This window comes from Hyperolius riggenbachi, chromosome 1, assembly GCF_040937935.1.
Source record: "Hyperolius riggenbachi isolate aHypRig1 chromosome 1, aHypRig1.pri, whole genome shotgun sequence".
In the NCBI taxonomy this organism is placed as follows: Eukaryota; Metazoa; Chordata; class Amphibia; order Anura; family Hyperoliidae; genus Hyperolius; species Hyperolius riggenbachi.
In genome coordinates this window covers 580,012,452-580,033,156 of record NC_090646.1, presented here as the reverse complement: position 1 = coordinate 580,033,156, position 20,705 = coordinate 580,012,452, and the positions used below count along the sequence as shown (strand labels likewise).

The 20,705-nt window shown below is 43.2% G+C and overlaps 1 protein-coding gene across 1 annotated transcript; it reads right to left on the bottom strand.

The window, feature by feature from the left end:
* Positions 1 to 849: 849 nt before the first annotated feature.
* Positions 850 to 20,235, bottom strand: LOC137538348 (occludin-like). Its single transcript, XM_068260491.1, has 5 exons — positions 20,030 to 20,235; positions 17,764 to 17,970; positions 14,371 to 14,542; positions 12,367 to 12,408; positions 850 to 3,312 (listed from the first exon to the last, which is right to left on the bottom strand). The coding sequence occupies exons 1-5, from the start codon at positions 20,233 to 20,235 to the stop codon at positions 3,214 to 3,216; spliced, it is 726 nt and encodes a 241-aa protein (XP_068116592.1). The 3' UTR covers positions 850 to 3,213.
* Between the last annotated feature and the right edge of the window lie 470 nt (positions 20,236 to 20,705).

Genomic DNA, 20,705 nt, shown 5'->3' with positions numbered 1-20,705 from the left:
ATACCCCCATTGCTAGAGAACAGCACAGTTTAGCGGATACTAATGGGAAGAAATGAACTGGTTTAGTGATCTCAACAATAAGCTCGTTAGTGACAGTGCACTGTCGGGCAGTGTGTGAGTGAGGAGGCCTCATGGTGTGCGCCGGGTGGAAGGCCCACAATTGTCCAAATATGATCGGGTAACCGATTAATTCGCATAGGCTGTGGCTGGGTGATCAATTCGGTAATATACCATCATGGGGACAGTGGGTGAAAATTATGCAAGCTCAAATGGTCCAGTTTGGTTTTAGGATTTTAAATGTAGTGTGAACCATGTTTCGTATGACTAATTTTGCAGACTAAAGAATATATAGGCACAAGCAGACGCTCTGGTTTATTGTATCTAGGTTGAATATTGTTCTGGGTACCTGAGTGTGTCTCCCCATTAAGGGTGGTGCATAATTGTAAACACATGGCCGCCAAATGTGTGTAGGGAATATAGTATAATTTTTTTTAAGGTTAGTTCACAGTGCTCAGCTGCGTTTCAGACTAATTCTGCATGCCAACTCACTGCCCCTTACAATTCTATGGGCTTGTTCACAGTACTGTGTTGTAATTGATTGTGTTATTCTAACTGGCTGCACGCAGGCCTTGTATTATACTCTATGCTCAGTCTCCATTGCAGGTCATTTGCGTTATGCAACTGACCACTGAGTCCAGCCTTTGTTCTAACCACAAAATAAGGAGGAAAAAAAAAAAAAAAAAAAAAAAAAACCACAGAAACTATTGGCCTTGTGTGTCAAATGACTCTTATAATATAGGATTTGTATTTAATATAGGGCATTAAAAAATAAGAGACCAACACAAGAGATACAGGATGTCATAAAAGATTTATTATCTCTGTAAAATACACATCTGCAGCCTTTGTGTAGCACCAGCCATTCATGCTGGCCTACCAAAGACCCATATGGTAAAGTAGTAATGTACATTCATCTTACTTTATAAACATCTACTGTGATTTGGAATCACTACAAATAAAATACAAAGCATAGAAAAATATATTTACACAGATATTCAGTGAAGGTCTACAATACCGTGCATACAAAATCTAAGGCATATTTGTTTATACATTCATCGTTCAAATACACCAATTTTCACTTACACTTAAAAGTACAAAAGAAAAAAAAATAATACATTTATTAGGCTGCCTGGGAAGTGCAGCTCTAGCTTTTTAACCATTCAGAACATGGGTAGGAAGACTACAAGTACTTCAGCCCTTTTTGTGTGTATAAAAAAAGTGAATACTCATGTAAGACATTGCATTGGTGATGTAGGAATGGGACAGTGGAATGCCACACCCACACAAAACCACCAATCGTTCTACAGATGTTTGTGCTCCGCCCACTGAGTTTATAAGTAAAAAGACGTTCAAGGAGAACCAGAGGGGCAAGATTTCAGGTGACTTTTGTGAGAGGTTTGCAATGCTGGGTGTTGAATAATGGTCAATCAGAATATTCATGGTAATGGTTTCATCAGTTTGCAGAACACTATTGGGATTGACACTTTGGCCACTTCCTTTCAGTTTGTTTTGAGTTTGGTTCAAACATATCTGACTGATCATCATGACGACATTATTCTAACTATACACAAAAGCACCACTATAGCCAAACCACTAGCTGCTGGTTAGTTCTTATTCTCTGGAATAACAAAGATATCCCTAACACAGTGTGGCAAGAAATGAACAATTCACTCCCTCAGTGGGGGATATCTAACTAGGATTTCCCACTAAGATTTATTCCACAAAAACAAGGTAACCAAGCAGAAAGCAGAAGCATAGTGAATCTTCCCTTGCTCCGACTGAACAAAATGAGATTGGTCTTTTATGAAATATTGCACATTGAGCACAGTCCTTAAAATCTACATTACACCATGACGACGACTATAACAATTCATCTGTAGGAGCAAATCACTTCTCTGACTTTCCTAAAAGCACTCCAGCTGGTCCTGGCTCTTTTTCACGCTTTCCATGTGACATGGAGAAACAGTTCCAAGATAACCACCTCTAACATTTGAGTATTCCACCCCAAAGTAAAGGGGCAGCTTTGAATGACAGGTCTTCTAACCACATACTGCAAGTTACCATAAAGGGGTGGGACAGCCAGCCCTTAGATGACTTATGATAAAATACCCTACCAGAGAGCTGAAGGGAATAACAGGATTGGGAACAAATCAGATGCCTCCCTGGGGAAGTGAATATGCTCTTCTCTTCCAACAACTGAATATTTATAACTCCTCAGAAACGGGCTTTATGAGTTCTACTTGAATTATTACCGTCTGGTTCAGGTGATACTACCCAACTTACACACAACTCATGCATCCAGTCTGGTTCAGGTGACACTACCCAGCTTATACACAACTCATGCATCCAGTCTGGTTCAGGTGACACTACCCAACTTGTCTACAACTCATGTAGACAACAGCAAAAGTTACATTTTCAAAAAGGTCAGTCACTGGCTGCTTAGTAAAGGTTTCTGTGATCTTTATTTCCCCAGCCATATGGACGTCTTCCTCCCTTTTGCTGAAAGTGTAATGGGTAGATGAAAACAGTCAAAAACTTTAAATTCACAAAAGATATACCTGTACAAAACCACTAAGTGACTCAGTGCACCATATGTCTCTGATAACTGAAATGTCAAATTGGGTGGATCATCTAGTCATGGTTTACCACACAGCACTGCAATCGAAATCTCAAAGATTCAGACTTAAAAAAAGGCATCCTGGTTCTAAACAAAGGTTCTCTGTACAAAAAAAAATATGCATTGTTTAAAATATAACTGGAAAATCAGTTTACCAACTGGAGTGCATGGCTTTGATCGGACAGCTGTACAAAAATATCTGCAGTGACGTCATGTGTCATTTAGCAGTTAAAATACAAGTTCGGTTGTACATTTTCTGCACCCAGAAAAGGATAGAAGCTCAGATATCTTCACATCTTTTTACTACAAACTTAGATACATGTTTAAAATCTGATATAAAAGTAATTAATGACTAAAGAGAGCAATGTAAATCTAAGGCTCATTTTAGATACAAGAGACATTGTATGTATATGGCATGCTTGAATTCTGTACATGAATGGACCACGGTAAGACAGTGGTGACCAGAGAATGCTTCTCAAATGTTTCTCAATGTTCCAGTCCATCAAACACTTGTACGTTCACCATGAGTTCCAGCGGGTTTACTTGCTGTTGTCATAGTTGTTGACCATCCTTTTGATGTGATTCAGCTTGCCCTTGAGTTGTTTGCAGTATTTTCTTTTATTCTTGTAATCTGTAGACTGCAAAAGCACAGGTGTATTAAATACAGACAAGCAACATAAAAATACAACTACTAACAGTAACATTATAAAAGGAAGGTGTAAGATTGAGAATTCATCATGGTTTGCCAGGACTAGGCAACAGAGAGTATAAACAATTCAGCACATCTGGCCTGGATATTTTATAAGTTGTCTGGTGTCACCAAAGTCATATCAGACCTTGAGGATTGTCAAACAATTAGCCAATTTTACCACTTCCATGTAGTAGGAGAGCTAACCTACACAATCTGTCCAAAGTATTCAAAAAAATGTTGGACCCTATACTACATGAAAGTGGTAAAAGTAGCCAAACCCGATTGGAAGTGGGAATGTACCATAAGTTAACTAGCTGCCTACAGCAAGACGTGTTTAAAAGGAGTCCTAAGTTTAGTTGAAAAAAAAGTCCTAACTGTGGATGTGTGCTTTAGGGAACACCTCATGCTACCTAGTAGGGACACTGAACATAGTGGCTAGTGTACTGATCAAGGGACACGGGAGACCAGGGTTCGAATCCTGACTAGGGTCAGTACCCATTTAGTAAGTATAAATATTTGGAAAAAAGCGCTATGATGTGTAAGCTGCCGCTGTGGAGGCTGGTCCCAAGCCCCAGATTGTAAGAAGTAAACAAAAGTATACCTCAGCGCAAACTGCAATGGACTCTGCTGGGTACTAAGGGCTGGTTCAGACGGACGCTTGCGGAGCGTTTACCGCAAGCGTTCGGAACGTCGCGGTAAACGCTCCCATTCAAGTGAATGGGAGCGTTTACACCGAGCTTTTGCACGCTTTTACCCGAACGCGGCGTTCGGGTCCCGATTTTCGCGAGCGTTCGGGCTACCCCTGGAAGCAACATGCAGCTTCCAGGGAGCGGCCAACCGCGACGGCTAAATGTTCCCCTAGGGGGAAAAAAAACGCGACCGCATCAGAACGCGACCGAAGGCTACTGAAAGCCTGACCGCGCAGCTGCCGCAACGCCCCCAGACGCGACGCTACGCAGACGTCCGTCTGAACCAGCCCTAATACTCAAGCGTGTGTGAAGGTTGGTGACAGTTTCCAATGGGGGAAATGCTCACAAGACGTATCTGGCTAGCAGGCAGACATGTAAAAGTTGAATTGATACAGTACCTGCTCCCGGCGTATCAAACAGCACTGCCGCGTATACTAACAAGCAAACCCCTTTGTGCTTCAGGTAATCCCGACATCCGGAGCGAGCAACGCTCAGCTCACACGGAGTTGCAGCCTCAGCGTCGCACTCACGTCAGGTGACCAAGGACTTCCTGACGGTGCTTCCTATTGCGTTCCACAGATGGTCGTTGCTCTCCTTCCCATCAGTTGAAGTGTCAGCCTTACTTCCTGTCAGGGAGAGAGCGACACACAATAGTGTACACTTTGGATAAAGGAAACCCACGCCAGGGGGAGCCACTTACTGGAAAAATTATTGGTTTATTGCACATCAAAAATGTAGCCTCACATCCCGACTCGAGTTTTGGCCATTTGCCTTCGTCAGGAGGCGGGGCTACCAACATCTTGCCAGACTATATACATAAAACTCTGCCTCTCTCCAATAGTTAACCCCTACTACATGCAGGGGATCTAAAACGGCTAATTTTTTTTAAAAAAACAATGCTTATAAGAACAGTAGATTCCCTCATGTGCTCCGCACCCAGGCTGCATTAAAGTGGACAGAGCTACAGGAATTTGTCTATATAAAATTATAAATTAAAACAGTTAGGGATTATCCCCACAATTCTAAAAATATATGTATAAAAATGCATATGGTTATTCATCTCTAATGAAGCAGTTCAAGTCTATATTAGCATTCAGACCTTTTGGGGCCAGGGTTTGTAGCTGGAATATCCAGAGTCTCCAGCTGTGAAAGTGTCTTAATTACATCACCGCCCCTCCAATGTGGTTTTATGGTATCAATTCCATAACATTTTATGCCCCTTGGATCACAGTTGTGAGTTTTCAGGAAATGTTCAGGTACACTATGTGATTTCTTCTCAGGATGTGTAATGTTATAAATATGCTCCGAGCACCTCTTTTTAACACGTCTCCCAGTCCTACCCACGTACTGTAACCCACAGGGGCTTTCCAATACATAAATAACTAATTGTGTTGCAAGTTATAAACGGATTTATTTTGAAACTAGCTCCAGTAGGAGAGGAAACAAAAGTAGTTACCTTTTTTCCCCCAAATTCACAGATCCTACAGACCTTAGGTTTCCTGCAAGGGAAGAATCCTTTTAAAGTTGGGAACATTGGGGGTCTGGTTTCCCTAATGCAGTTTCTCACCAACTTGTTCCCTAAATTATTTGGCCTCCTGTAAACTATTCGTGGTTTTTCTGGAAGTACCATCCCAATAACCGGATCCTCTTTTAGGACACTCCAATTTTCTGTGAGCACCCGTTTGAATTTCTTGTGATCCCGGGAGTATGTGGTGACAAACGTTAAGTCCATTTTCTCTGGTTGACAATCGCTATTCCGTGCTTTTTTTCACCAATCGTGCTTCTTTCCCTTCCTTCAACTTCCTGCTGTCTTTCTTCATGTATATGGATGGCATTGTATCCCTTTTCTATGAAACGTGTCTGCAGTACCTCAGACTGTTCCCAATAGTCGGAGTCCTTGGTGCAATTCCTTCGAATTCTGCAAAATTGTCCCCTGGGTACATTCTGCAGCCAGGGAGCATGATGGCAACTGGATGATTCAATATAGGAGTTCCTATCACTGTCTTTGAAAAACATTTTGTTTTCAATTGTTCATCCTCAATAAAGATGTTTAAGTCCAGAAAATTCACCTCTTTTTGACTATGTTCCACTGTGAATTGTAGATTCCACTCATTGTTTATATATGTGATGAAGGATAATAACGAGGACTCGTCCCCCTTCCAAATAAATAAGCAGTCATCAATAAAACGTCTCCATAGGACTAAAGGTCCGTCACTGTAAGGAGTTAAAAAGAGTTCTTCCCATGCTGCCATATAGAGGTTGGCCACACTCGGAGCATGCTTTGCCCCCATGGCCACACCCCTTTTTTGGGAATAGAATTTCCCCTCAAACCAAAAGTAGTTGGAGGCCGAGGAGAATTGGAACAGTTTGCATATGAAGTCAACCTGACTATCAATCAGATGGTTTTTATTATGTAGTGTAGAGTGAATCACTTCAGCTGCTTTCTCTATAGGTGAGGAAGATTAACATCAAAAAGAATTTTATACAGAATATGGCCCCTGTGAGGAACAACAATGACCCTAAGGATCCGTTTACACACACTGGCCTAAAAAAAGTCAGTGTTCAATCCCCATTTAAATAATAACAAGTTCATAGAAGTTTTTAAGAAATCGATGTGTGATAAATTACAAGATCTAAAGACAGTTCATTCACCCTTCCAGGTCTAACTTCAGTATTGAGGAACATAAAACCGTGAAAACCATGGAAAAACAATCTATGGACCCTAAAACAGGAAGACAAAGGGGGTGGCCTGGTTGTGTGGGACACTGAGTTTTATTTGAAAGAAATCCATAAACAGTTGAATGATGTAGAAACCTATTCCCTGTTTAAACATGACCCCACATTGAGCTTTCAAAGAGAACTAGAGTTGTTATTAAAACAGGGCCTAGAGTTGGGGGTGTTAGGACAGCAGGAGTTTGATTACCTCAATATCAAACATCCGAGGATACCTGTTCTTTATGTACTGCCCAAGGTCCACAAGGACCCTGTGTCCCCACCCGGGAGACCTATTGTTTCTGGCATCCATTCAGTGGGCTACCGGGTGGGGGAATACATAGAGTTTTTTTTACAACCAATGGTATGACAAACTGGGTCCTATTTGAAGGATACTTTGGATGTACTGCTAATTTTACAATCCTTCAATGGGAGTGAACATGATTGGGATAAATATTTTCTATGTACAGCCGATGTGAAATCTCTCTATACATGCATACCTATAGAGAAAGCAGCTGAAGTGATTCACTCTACACTACATAATAAAAACCATCTGATTGATAGTCAGGTTGACTTCATATGCAAACTGTTCCAATTCTCCTTGGCCTCCAACTACTTTTGGTTTGAGGGGAAATTCTATTCCCAAAAAAGGGGTGTGGCCATGGGGGCAAAGCATGCTCCGAGTGTGGCCAACCTCTATATGGCAGCATGGGAAGAACCCTTTTTAACTCCTTACAGTGACGGACCTTTAGTCCTATGGAGACGTTTTATTGATGACTGCTTATTTATTTGGAAGGGGGACGAGTCCTCGTTATTATCCTTCATCACATATATAAACAATAATGAGTGGAATCTACAATTCACAGTGGAACATAGTCAAAAAGAGGTGAATTTTCTGGACTTAAACATCTTTATTGAGGATGAACAATTGAAAACAAAATGTTTTTCAAAGACAGTGATAGGAACTCCTATATTGAATCATCCAGTTGCCATCATGCTCCCTGGCTGCAGAATGTACCCAGGGGACAATTTTGCAGAATTCGAAGGAATTGCACCAAGGACTCCGACTATTGGGAACAGTCTGAGGTACTGCAGACACGTTTCATAGAAAAGGGATACAATGCCATCCATATACATGAAGAAAGACAGCAGGAAGTTGAAGGAAGGGAGAGAAGCACGATTGGTGAAAAAAAGCACGGAATAGCGATTGTCAACCAGAGAAAATGGACTTCACGTTTGTCACCACATACTCTCGGGATCACAAGAAATTCAAATGGGTGCTCACAGAAAATTGGAGTGTCCTAAAAGAGGATCCGGTTATTGGGATGGTACTTCCAGAAAAACCACAAATAGTTTACAGGAGGCCAAATAATTTAGGGAACAAGTTGGTGAGAAACTGCATTAGGGAAACCAGACCCCCAATGTTCCCAACTTTAAAAGGATTCTTCCCTTGCAGGAAACCTAAGGTCTGTAGGATCTGTGAATTTGGGGGAAAAAAGGTAACTACTTTTGTTTCCTCTGCTACTGGAGCTAGTTTCAAAATAAATCAGTTTATAACTTGCAACACAATTAATGTTATTTATGTATTGGAATGCCCCTGTGGTTTACAGTACGTGGGTAGGACTGGGAGACGTGTTAAAAAGAGGTGCTCGGAGCATATTTATAACATTACACATCCTGAGAAGAAATCACATAGTGTACCTGAACATTTCCTGAAAACTCACAACTGTGATCCAAGGGGCATAAAATGTTATGGAATTGATACCATAAAACCACATTGGAGGGGCGGTGATGTAATTAAGACACTTTCACAGCTGGAGACTCTGTGGATATTCCAGCTACAAACCCTGGCCCCAAAAGGTCTGAATGCTAATATAGACTTGAACTGCTTCATTAGAGATGAATAACCATATGCATTTTTATACATATATTTTTATAATTGTGGGAATAATCCCTAACTGTTTTAATTTATAATTTTATATAGACAAATTCCTGTAGCTCTGTCCACTTTAATTCAGCCTGGGTGCGGAGCACATGAGGGAATCTACTGTTCTTATAAGCATTGTTTTTTAAAAAAAATTTGCCGTTTTGGATCCCCTGCGTGTAGTAGGGGTTAGCTATTGGAGAGAGGCAGAGTTTTATGTATATAGTCTGGCAAGATGTTGGTAGCCCCACCTCCTGACGAAGGCAAATGGCCAAAACTCGAGTCAGGATGTGAGGCTACATTTTTGATGTGCAATAAACCAAGAATTTTTCCAGTAAGTGGCTCCCCCTGGCGTGGGTTTCCTTTATCCAAAGTGTACACTATTGTGTGTCGCTCTCTCCATGACAGGAAGTAAGGCTGACACTTCAACTGATGGGAAGGAGAGCAACGACCATCTGTGGAACGCAATAGGAAGCACCGTCAGGAAGTCCTTGGTCACCTGACGTGAGTGCGACGCTGAGGCTGCAACTCCGTGTGAGCTGAGCGTTGCTCGCTCCGGATGTCGGGATTACCTGAAGCACAAAGGGGTTTGCTTGTTAGTATACGCGGCAGTGCTGTTTGATACGCCGGGAGCAGGTACTGTATCAATTCAACTTTTACATGTCTGCCTGCTAGCCAGATACGTCTTGTGAGCATTTCCCCCATTGGAAACTGTCACCAACCTTCACACACGCTTGAGTCTTAGTACCCAGCAGAGTCCATTGCAGTTTGCGCTGAGGTATACTTTTGTTTTTACCCATTTAGTAAGGAGTCCTTAGACTCCAACACTGCAGGTGGCCTCTGGAGTGCGCCCTTGTGGCTGCAGCTCTTTAGCGTTTTGAGTCCGACAGGAGAAAAGCGCTATACAAATGTTTGAATATTATTATAGCTAAATGCAAAACTAGTAAAAAATGCCAGAAAAGATGGAGGGAAAAAAAATAAAAAAAAAGGTCTGTTAAACCATCACGGTTTTTTGTAGTCCTCTTATTGTTACTCCTCTTGATTTCATTAAAAAAAAGCAGTTGAAACGGACTAGAAACCATCTGCAACTTGACAGACCAGATCAATACCCCTAAAGTTTAAATTGACCGATTTCATACTCCGATTTAAAAATAAATAAAGGTTCCTTACATTTTGAGCAGTTTTGTACGTGTCTTGTAGATGTTCTTATCGTACCATACATGATCTATGTACTGTATGCATTTAGGTACACACCATTGTCTATACTGTACTTTTTACAAAGCCACATAAAATGATGGTACCATCTCCTGTACGGTATATAATCAGGATTTTATCATTGCCGCTCACTTGCTCTCAATGTAAAACCATTTGTTCAAATTACATAACCTCACAGGTGCATTCATGTCCTTAGTGTCACTGGGACAGGGAGTGGGTGGAGAAAGCAGTGAAGACAGTCACATAAGGCCACATTACACCCAGCTCATGTGCTGCAACAACATTTCTGTGAACATTTCTGTTACGGTAGGTCTGGAATGACTACAGAATGTTTTGTTAGCTGGAAACAATTGGTACAGTAAGGTGTGGAAGCCTCTGACCATACGGTGCATGGAAATATTCCAAGAGCAGCTCTAAGGAACCATGCCAAGGCCAAGCAAACGGCCTCACTGCAGACCAACTTGTATTGTCAGACTGGTTACTGGGGGATAGTCTGAGTGCAATCCAATATACTATGCTTTATTACTAAGGAATAACTATTATAAAGCTTACATCCATATAACACTGTTCCTTAGAGTGCTTTAATTTTGGAGAAGTTTCAGTCTTGCTACAATTACCATAAACCCTGGAAATGTAGTGCGTTTTATATGAAATTTCAATCACCCAAACTTTAAAAACAGTACTCAGGACACCCCATCTTCTTGGTTCAATATAGAACTTAAATACCCTAATCCTGCCTCCCAGCAGAAAGACCAGCAGGCACATGGTGGATGGGTCCCTGTGATGAAGTCTGTGATAACAGGCACAGGTGATGCGGTGCTAAACCCAGGCCAGCTCTAGGTGCTTTACACCAACATCAATAATGCAAACACAATCCATAGAAGAGAAAGGTCTGGCACTATAAAGCTTTTATTTCTTCAGATAAAGAGCTGGTGCATAAGCATTACAAGCAACGTGGTATTCAGTTGCAGGCATAGCAAGTGCCCATACATATCACATACGCAGTGCTGGGTGCAGCGTTGTGGCAGTGGGCGCCAGGGCGTGCATCCCCTAAGTGCCTTCCTTTGCCTTTATATACCTTTTCCTTTACCTTCCTCTTCTATGTGTGAATCCTGCCTCCCTGTGGAGGGGATTATAGGGACCCCCATTAGAATGAGTTATAGTTACCCATCACATGGACTGCCCTCCATCTCCCCAAACGGTCTTTCCTTCCATCTGTATCCAGCTCCCATCAGCACCCACGTAAATAGATGCAGATAGAAGAGCCAGAAGGTAAGTGAGGTATTTTGTATTTACAGTATACAACACTGACTCATTCTCAGGTGCTTTAGAGCAGTGTTCCCCAACCCTGTCCTCAAGTGCCACCAGCAGTGCATGCTTTGTGGAAATCCACAGAGGTAGATAATCAGCACTGCTGAGGCACCAATAAACTCATATGTGAATACTTGTGGTTTCCTACAAAACATGCACTGTTGGTGGGCTCTGAGGACAGGGTTGGACAGCACAGCTTTCTATATCACTAACTGTCCCTCAGAGAGGCTCAACATACCCCTACCATAATCAAATACTCATTATGGTCTAAGATCAAGTTTGGGAAAGGGGGCACTTAAAGAGAACCTGTAACACAAAAAAAAAAGTTCCCCTGGGGGGTACTCACCTCGGGAGGGGGAAGCCTCAGGGTCCCAATGAGGCTTCCACCTCCCCTGTAGCTGCAGGTAGTCCAGCGCTGTCTACCCCGAAGTGTCCCGGAATCCTCCCTGGACAAGGCTGACAAGCGCCGATTTATTTACCTTTCCTGGCTCCAGCGGGGGCGCTGATGCGGCTCTCCGCACAGAGATAGGCGAAAATAGCCGATCTCTGTCGGGTCCGCACTACTGCGCCTGCAGCAATCGGCTATTTCCGCCTATCTCCGAGCGGAGAGCCGACACTGCGCATGCGCTGGAGCCGGGAAGGCAAATATTTACATCCCTGCTGGTCGGGGAGCTTTATCGCCGCCGCCATGGGACTGAGGAGGACGGGGGAAGCCTCAATAGGATCCGGAGGCTTCCCCCACCCAAGGCGAGTACCCCCAAGGGGAGTTTTTTTCGTTACAGGTTATCTTTAACAAGTTATGTATGTAGGAGGGAAGCAGAGTAAAACCACGTAAGCATGGAGGGGTCAAACAAACTCCATGCAAGTAGTGTCCTAGCCCAGTTTAAACCCAGTGATGCAAGGCAAGAGTACCATTAACCACACAGTTCAAAAGAAATGCTCAGTGTTTTATTTGTTGAGAGACATGGCTATACTTTTTAGGTTTCTCAGGTCAACTTATACACACACACACACACACACACGTCTTCCTATTTTCCAACTTATACCCTGTAGCAAGTTTAAAAACTTACTAAGGCCAAACCAACACACACACACGGAAGATATTAGATTTCATTGAAGGATTTCATTAAGCAAAACAAAATATGCTTACCGATTTGATATCCTTAAGATGATTGTATTCATCAGCGGCAGCCTGTAATATAAGATTGAAAAGGCATCTATAAGCAGGTGTTTAAACTAACATGAAAAAAAAATAAAAGACCAACAACAAAATATGGTTAACACTCCTGATGTATCTATGTACTGTATATTATTCCATGTTTTTCTCCTGACTGAACTATGACCTAATATTTGGAGATCCTATTGTGTCACTTGCGCTGGACAAACAGCCCGATAAAAGTGATCACTGGGAATCCATCCCAGGTCATATAGGGGTACTATAAGCATTGGCAATTACCAACATTTGTGACCAACAGGGATTTTCTCTTTTTGTTGTACACGCAAAAGCTATTCAAGTTTTGGGTGAGCAACAAGTATACTAACGACATTATTGCAAGTAAGCGTACTTTTAATAATAGGCTCTGGAAAAATCCAATCACTTCAGACAATCAGAATTTTAAATAGCACTAAAATCTCAAACATGGCTTTGAGACATTATATATTCTTAATTTCTTGGAACTATGGAAATTTCCCCCATATGAATTATTTTCCCAATAATGTTTTAGGTTATATATATTAAATTAAAGGGAGCTGAATTGAGAGGTATATGGAAGCTGCCATATTTATTTCCTTTTAAACAATACAATTTGCCTGGCTATCTATGCTAATCTTTGGCTGCAGTTGTATCTGCACCACACACCTGAAACAAGCAGCTAATCTACTCAGATTTTTGTCAGAAACATCTGATCTGTATGCTTGTTCAGGGTCCATGGTTAAAAGTATTAAAGGCAGAGAATTAGCAGTATAACCAGGCAACTGGTAATGTTTTCAAGGAAATATAGCAGCCTCCATATACCTCTCCCATCAGGTTCCATGTAAAGGAGAGAAAGACTGGGAGGCGGGGATAGGGGAAAATGTAGGTGATGAAGGTGGACAGACAACCAACGACCTAGAAAGTACACAGTTATTTAGATTGCTAGAGTTCTGCTTTAAAGACATTTTATTACAACTCGGGGGATGAATGCTGTACATATTACTTCAGGTGTATCGCTCCATGGAGCTTGTACGTCAATTATGTCACATTCCTCTGGGTATTCCAGCTTTATCCCATAGTAAGACAAAAACCTTATCTTTTTTTTTTTCTCTCCCCTTCATTAGCCTGCTCCTCATGCATCATTGGAAAGTAGAGCTCCTCTCCTGCCTTGATATATGAAAGCCTGCAGCTAATAGTATGCTAAAGCTGGAAAAATAAATCTAAGCACAGAAAATGTCCCACTTAATTTGAGGTTTGGGACTACTGGCACAAGACTGATGGGACTAAAGACTGATTTGGGACTGCAGGCATGCACAATTCAGACTCACTTTCTGTGTACTTTTTATGCTTGTTTTATGGAACTATTTCAAGGTTGTGCATATTACTACTTTGTTTTGTTTGCTTTTATGCAAGGTTTTGTATCTAGGGTGATTTTGCACTTTAGGTCTGTATATTCTGTGTTACAATTGCACTTTACTCCATAAAGAAGCTCTTAATAAAATATTTTATTGATATTGCCTGTGAATATGGAAGTCTGCAAAACACAGGAGTGTTGTGCTTCTTGACTCTACAAAGGCAGGACTGAATATAAACTCCATAAACCACTGTACAGTATAATATACTGGACGCACGCAAATAAACTACGATATACAGTGATGAGTGAATATAGCCATTTACGTCTTGCTATAATATTTGCAAAAATGTCAGATCTTTGCACAGATGAGGATATTGACAAAAAAACATATGGACATAAGAAAACATTTTCACACAGATGAGAATACTTGAGAAATATACGGTATTTTCTACAAATGCATTGAAGTCTATGGACATGAGAAAAGTTCTGTTTTTCCTGAAAAATTAGCATCTCGCAAAAATCAACCAGGTAAAAAAAAATGTAAGGCCACCACCTAATATTATAGTATTAATATAGAATTTTCATACACATATTCCTAAAGACCGTACCGCATAAGCCTGGCTCCCCTCTGGCTGTGCATCCAGTTCTTCATCCAGCGTGGCCAGGGATTTAGTGACCTCATCTAGTTCAGCTTGTAGCTTCTTGTATTCCTGCAGGCCAGTGTCAAACTCTTTCTTGTAGTCCTGTCTCTGATAGTCTGAAGTGATGGGAGGATATTCTCTGTACAGCGAGAGAAAAGAGAGCAGTTACCGTATATACTCGCATATAAGCTGACCCGCATATAAGCCGACCCCCCCACTTTTACCTAAAAAAAACCTGGGGAAAAAATGATTGACCCCCATATAAGCCGGGGGTAGGAAATGCTGGCCGCCTTATTCCCCTAGTGTGTCCCAGTATAGCTAGTATAGTGCCCAGTATTGGTAGGTAGTGCCCCAGTATAGCTAGTATAGTGCCCCAGCATAGCTAGTATAGTGCCCCAGCATAGCTAGTATAGTGCCCCAGCATAGCTAGTATAGTGCCCCAGCATAGCTAGTATAGTGCCCCAGCATAGCTAGTATAGCGCCCAGTATAGGTAGGTAGTGCCCAGTATCGTAACCCCCCGCCGCTTCTTCTATTCCCCTCTCCTGCTCGCTCCATAATTCACAGCAGCGCTCTTCACGGCTGCTGTCTGTGATGAGGCAGGAAGCAGAGAGCGCGGCTTCCTGTAGCGGCGATGTGTATCGCTGTTGCTATGGGACCCAATCTCTGCCTCATCACAGACAGCAGCCGTGAAGGGCGCTGCTGTGAATTATGGAGCGAGCAGGAGAGGGGAATAGAAGCAGCAATGCCGGTAATAGCAGCGGCGGCCGCAGGGGGGGTTGGGGGATGCGGGGGTGGAATATGGGGAACCACATGGCTCGCATACAAGCTGACCCCCCAACTTTTGACCTACTTTTGGGGGGTCAAAATCTCGGCTTGTATGCGAGTATATATGGTATACGCAGAGGAAAAACAAACGACTTCAAGACAAATAACATTTATATCGCTCTTCTCCTGGAGGACTCAAAGCGCCAGAGCAGCAGCCACTAGGTGAAGCTCTATAGGCAGAAGCAGTGTTAGGAAGTCTTGCCCAAGGTCTCCTCACTGAATAGTTGCTGGCTTACTGAACAGGAACAGCCAAGATTCAAACCGTTGTCTCCTGTGTCAGAGGCAGAGCCATTAGCCAGTACACGATCCAGCCACTCTTCAAGCCTAGTCACAGCTGGGACCAAGTCAAGTGAACGCAATCCAGCAACTCGTCTACTTCATTCCTAAACATCTAGGCAAAGGGGTAATGCTTCTGTGGCCAGCTACTGTCCCAAACTTTTTGAAACCGGTTTCTGGCTCTAAATTCAAAATGAGCAAATTTTTTTTTTTTAATTATATTTCTCAGCTTTAACATTTATGTTTTTGTATTCTCAATGAAATATAGGATGTGGAATCTGATGGTCACAGCCATTTTGGAATCTGTAGAGAAAAACAAAAGTTTGCTTTCCTAAAACAGAAAGAATTTGCGATAATTCAGGTTGGAGTGAGCTGGAGATGTCTCCCAGGCACCACTGCTGAATATATGCAAATTAACCATTGTACCCTTAGAAGCTAAACACACCTCCAGAACCGCTGGAATGCAATGATGTGTCAGCTTGTTAATGTGTACAGAGCCATAATAATCCAACATGCATACAGACTGTTTCGGATTGTTTGATCCTCATCAGTGCATGGCATGGATTAATTTGGCTCTATGGAGTAGGGCTTGTAAATCCGAGAGGCACAGACTAACCAGCAAGCTCATGGTGACCCAGAACTCATTGGGGTGTGTAAGGGACTACAATGGTCCTAAAAGCCCCCTTACTAAGATGTTAAGAAAAACAAAAGTTTGCTTTCCTAAAACAGAAAGAATTTGCGATAATTCAGGTTGGAGTGAGCTCGAGATGTCTCCCAGGCATCTGTAGCAAAGACAACTGAAAACTGTGACCCCCCCTGTAGAGAGACAAGTGCCTCCAAGGCTAAGCCTGACATTCCATATTAAACTGAAGAGCGATTTGTGGAATTCCAAATACATTCCTGAAACGTCTGTCTGCATTACTAGCAAAACTAATGTTACCATAAGAGATCATGTACTGGAAGGACCTGGGTGCTGGAAGAAGCCTGCAAAGTGAGATGCAGATGAGGACTACCCACTCAGACTGGATATTTGGCTTATACACAGTGTTCCCCAACCCTGTCCTCAAGGCCCATCAACACTGCATGTTTTGTGGAAATCATTATGCTGGGAACACACGGTGCATTTCTGCTCTCGATCATTTTTTGCCTCTCGATTCAGCACTCGATACTTATCTTCCGCTCATTTTTTTTATCTTTTTCCATTCACTTCTATCAGAAAACGAGCGGCCAAAGAACCGAAAGGGAGATCGGACATGTCGGAAATGATCTATTGAACCATCAGCTTAAAAACGAACCGTGTATTCCCAGCATTAGAGGTAATCAGCTCTGCTGCAACACTAATTACCTCCACTGTGATTGTGTGTGGTTTCCTGCAAAACATGGCCTGATGGTGGGCCTTGAGGACAGGGTTGGGGAACAGATGTCCCAAATTAGGACAGATTCTGGGCAGTGTATTCACCATCCAGCTTCTGGTGAAAGTATCTGAATTCTTAAAGGGAACCTGAGGTGAGAGGGATATGAAGGCGGACATGTTTATTTTCTTTTAAATAATGCACATTGCCTGGCTGTCCTGCTGATCCTTTGCCGCTAATACTTTAATCCACCGACACTGAACAAGAATGCAAATCAGAGGTCTGACAAATCTGACAAGATTAGCTGCATGCTTGTTTCAGGTGTGTGATTTAGACCCTACTGACCAGATATGTCAGCAGGACTGCCAGGCAACCGGTATTGTTTAAAACTAAATATGGCACCTTCCATAGGTCTCACACCTCAGGTTCCTTTTAAGTCCAGAAGTCATTTGTTAAAAGGTGATCTTTGTGGTAAAATAATCCCCCTCTGCCCACACACAGTGTTGGAGTCGTTTTAAGACTTGACTTTAGGCATAAGTGAAAAGGTTAGACTTAGTGCTTTGCATTCACTAATGGAAGGTTTAAAATTTGAGCCCAGGTTTAGGCCAAAAGGATAGACTAAAACAAGGGAATAATAATAATAAATATAAATAATAGGGAACAGTCTTGGGCAGAAATAAAAATTAAAGCATAGTGTACGGGTAAAATATTTAAGTACAGGGAATTAGAGACTAATAATGGGATATCAAGGATTTTGTTTTACATCAGTTCTCTGCATCAGGCCACCAATGCAGAGACACAGCATAGCTTGAGAATTATTCTAGGTAGCAGCCCTATGTGGGACACTTGGATCTAGATAGGCCGAGAAGCAGCCCAATGTTTTTGATTCTTTTGCATTCATCGTACCTGTCCCAGTCGTCGTCATCATCCAGCTCTTCCCCGGACTCTGCCCCTGTGTTATAGTCTGTGTCGTAGTTATCGTTGGGAGACCTTCTGGCTCTTCCTGGCTTCTTCTGGCGAGGTGGAGGCTTCTTGCTGGCATCTGAGCTGCTGCTGTAGGCACGAGGAGAAAATCCAGACTCATTTTTCACTGGAAACTCTTCCTCTGGCATCCTAGTGAAGAACAAACAAAGACTGGTTATTCCTGTTCAACATTTGACCCATGGTCCTATGAGTTAAATCACAGTAGCATGGAAACTCTGCAGTAGTCATCACATTGTCCACAATAAAGCCATCACATGCAACTGTAAGCAGTTTGTAGATAGTCTTTCCCAAAAACTTCAATTTTCTTTAAACATTTTATAAAGTTAAACAATTTCTCATCAGATCAGGGCCAAAACCTTCCATTTCAAACCTGCTTGCACAACTTGATCTCTGATTTCATATATTATTTGACAAGTTCCTATCACATCCACTTTCTGCCATCTCTCAAGGTAGCCACATGCATCAATTATCCCATTTGATTCTTGACACTCTGGTTAAGTCTGGCAGAAATCTGAGCATCAACATGGCCAACTGATGGTAATTTCAATTGATTTGGGCCAAAAATCAAAGTTATCGATTGTACAGAAAATCTCAATTGATTTGTGGCAGCGATAGGTTGATGTTCCATAGTGTTGGTGCTGGGTCTAGTCTTTGAAGAAGTGGAGTTACGTCCCGCGGAACCGTTGGACTTGTCCGCCCTGTACCTTGAGACGCTCACACTCTCCTTGGGAATCCTGGTCTACCTACCTGGGTGAAGTATAGATGTTCTCCTATGCCCTCACTAGCCACTACCAGCATCATTTAATATACCGTATATACTCGCATACAAGCCGAATTTTTGACCCCCAAAAAGGGGGTCAAAAGTTGGGGGGTCGGCTTGTATGCGAGTCTTCCCTGGTGGTCTAGTGGTGGGTGGTCCGCGCCCCGCTCCCCCCCCCCCTCCCCGCTCCCACCGCGGCCGCTGCTGCTATTACCTGCTTAGGCAGCGGCCGCTTCCTAATCCGCGTTCCTCTTCTGAAACTTTTCAGAGTGTATCACAGCAGCGCGCCTGGCGCTGCTGCTGTGACGATGCAGGGGCAGGAAAGAGCGGTTCCCTTGGTAACGGCGATACAGATCGCCGCTATAGGAAGCCGCGCTCTTTCCTGCACTCTGCATCGTCACAGCAGCAGCGCCGGGCGCGCTGCTGTGATACACGCTGGAAGTTCAGAAGAGGAACACGGATTAGGAAGCGGCCGCTGCCTAAGCAGGTAATAGCAGCGACGGCCGCGGGGGGAGCGGGGGGGCCGGGAGCACTACCTACCTATGCTGGGCACTATACTGGCTAATCTGGGCACTATACTGGCTAAACTGGGCACTATAATGGCTAAACTGGGCACTATACTGGCTAAACTGGGCACTATACTGGCTAAACTGGGCACTATACTGGCTAAACTGGGGCACTATACTAGCTAAACTGGGGCACTATACTGGCTAAACTGGGCACTATACTGGCTAAACTGGGAACTATACTGGCTAAACTGGGAACTATACTGGCTAAACTGGGAACTATACTGGCTAAACTGGGAACTATACTAACTAAACTGGGCACTATACTGGCTAAACTGGGAACTATACTGGCTAAACTGGGCACTATACTAACTAAACTGGGCACTATACTGGCTAAACTGAGGCACTATACTGGCTAAACTGAGGCACTACCTACCCATACTGGGCGCTATACTGGGCACTATTCTGGCTATACTGGGCACTATACTAGCTATACTGGACACTTCCTACCTATACTGGGCACTATACTAGCTATACTGGGACACACTGGGGGGCTGCACCAATCCAGCATTTCCTACCCCCGGCTTATATGGGGGTCAATCATTTTTCCCTGTTTTTTCAGGGAAAAGTTTGGGGGGGGGGGGTCGGCTTATATGCGAGTATATACGGTAGATGGCCATTGTATGTATTCATGTGTTTGTTGTTTGCACCTTTGTTTCACAGTGTTCACTGCAGAGCACTTTATACTGAACCTGGGTTCAACACACACTGTATCAAATTGATAACAAGTGTGTGCAGATTAAGGCTTGCCAGGTAAAAATTTATACATATATGTGGTTATACTATACCTATGATCTCAAGGGAGTGTGGATGGTTTTAAAGCGGAACTGTAGATACAAATTAAACACATTGTTTCACTTACCTGGGGCTTCTGCAAGCCCCCAGCAGCAGTCCTGTCCCGGCACGTCCTCCACGAGCCTCCGTTCTCCTGCCGCCAGCTACTTTTGGTTTCGCCGCCGGGCCACTGCGTCTGTGCGGCTCTGGCCATGCGTACCCTTTCTTCAAGTTCCCCGCTATTGCAGAGGGGAACACGAAGAAAGGATACGCTTGGCAGGGCTGCGCTGGCATCGACTTACAAGTCAAGGTACGGGACGGAACGGCGGCGGGGGAATGGAGACTCGGCACGGGACAGGACAGCTGCTGGGCGCTTGCAGAAGCCCCAGGTATGTGAAACAATGCGTTTAATTTGAAACTACAGTTCCGCTTTATGTGTCCATACTATAACTACTCGTAATGAGATAGACAGGATCTGCAACTGGTGCAAAGACAACAATCTCGTCCTCAATGCGGCAAAGACTGTTGAACTGATTGTGGACTATAGGAGGCGCCCCCCCCCCCCCCCCTCCTTCCAGTTCACATTGGGGAGACCGAGGTCTCCAGGGTTCCGTGCGTTAGATTCCTCGGCACAACCATTACTAATGACCTAAGATGGGGGGAGAACACCACCAAAATCCAGAAGGCGGCACAGCAGTGGCTATTTTTCTTGCGCCAGCTGAAACAATTCGGCATCCCGCGTGAACTGCTCAAGAGCTTTTAGG

What these genes read in the sequence shown, in the direction of transcription:
- LOC137538348 (XM_068260491.1), bottom strand. Translation starts at nt 20,235, where the DNA reads ATGCCAGCGCAGCCCTGCCAAGCGTATCCTTTCTTCGTGTTCCCCTCT. An exon ending in AGGGGAGCCAGGCTTATGCG is followed by an intron (nt 12,409 to 14,370) that starts GTACGGTCTTTA and finishes CTTATATTACAG; the next exon opens with GCTGCCGCTGATGAATACAA. An exon ending in ATCTTAAGGATATCAAATCG is followed by an intron (nt 3,313 to 12,366) that starts GTAAGCATATTT and finishes GTGCTTTTGCAG; the next exon opens with TCTACAGATTACAAGAATAA.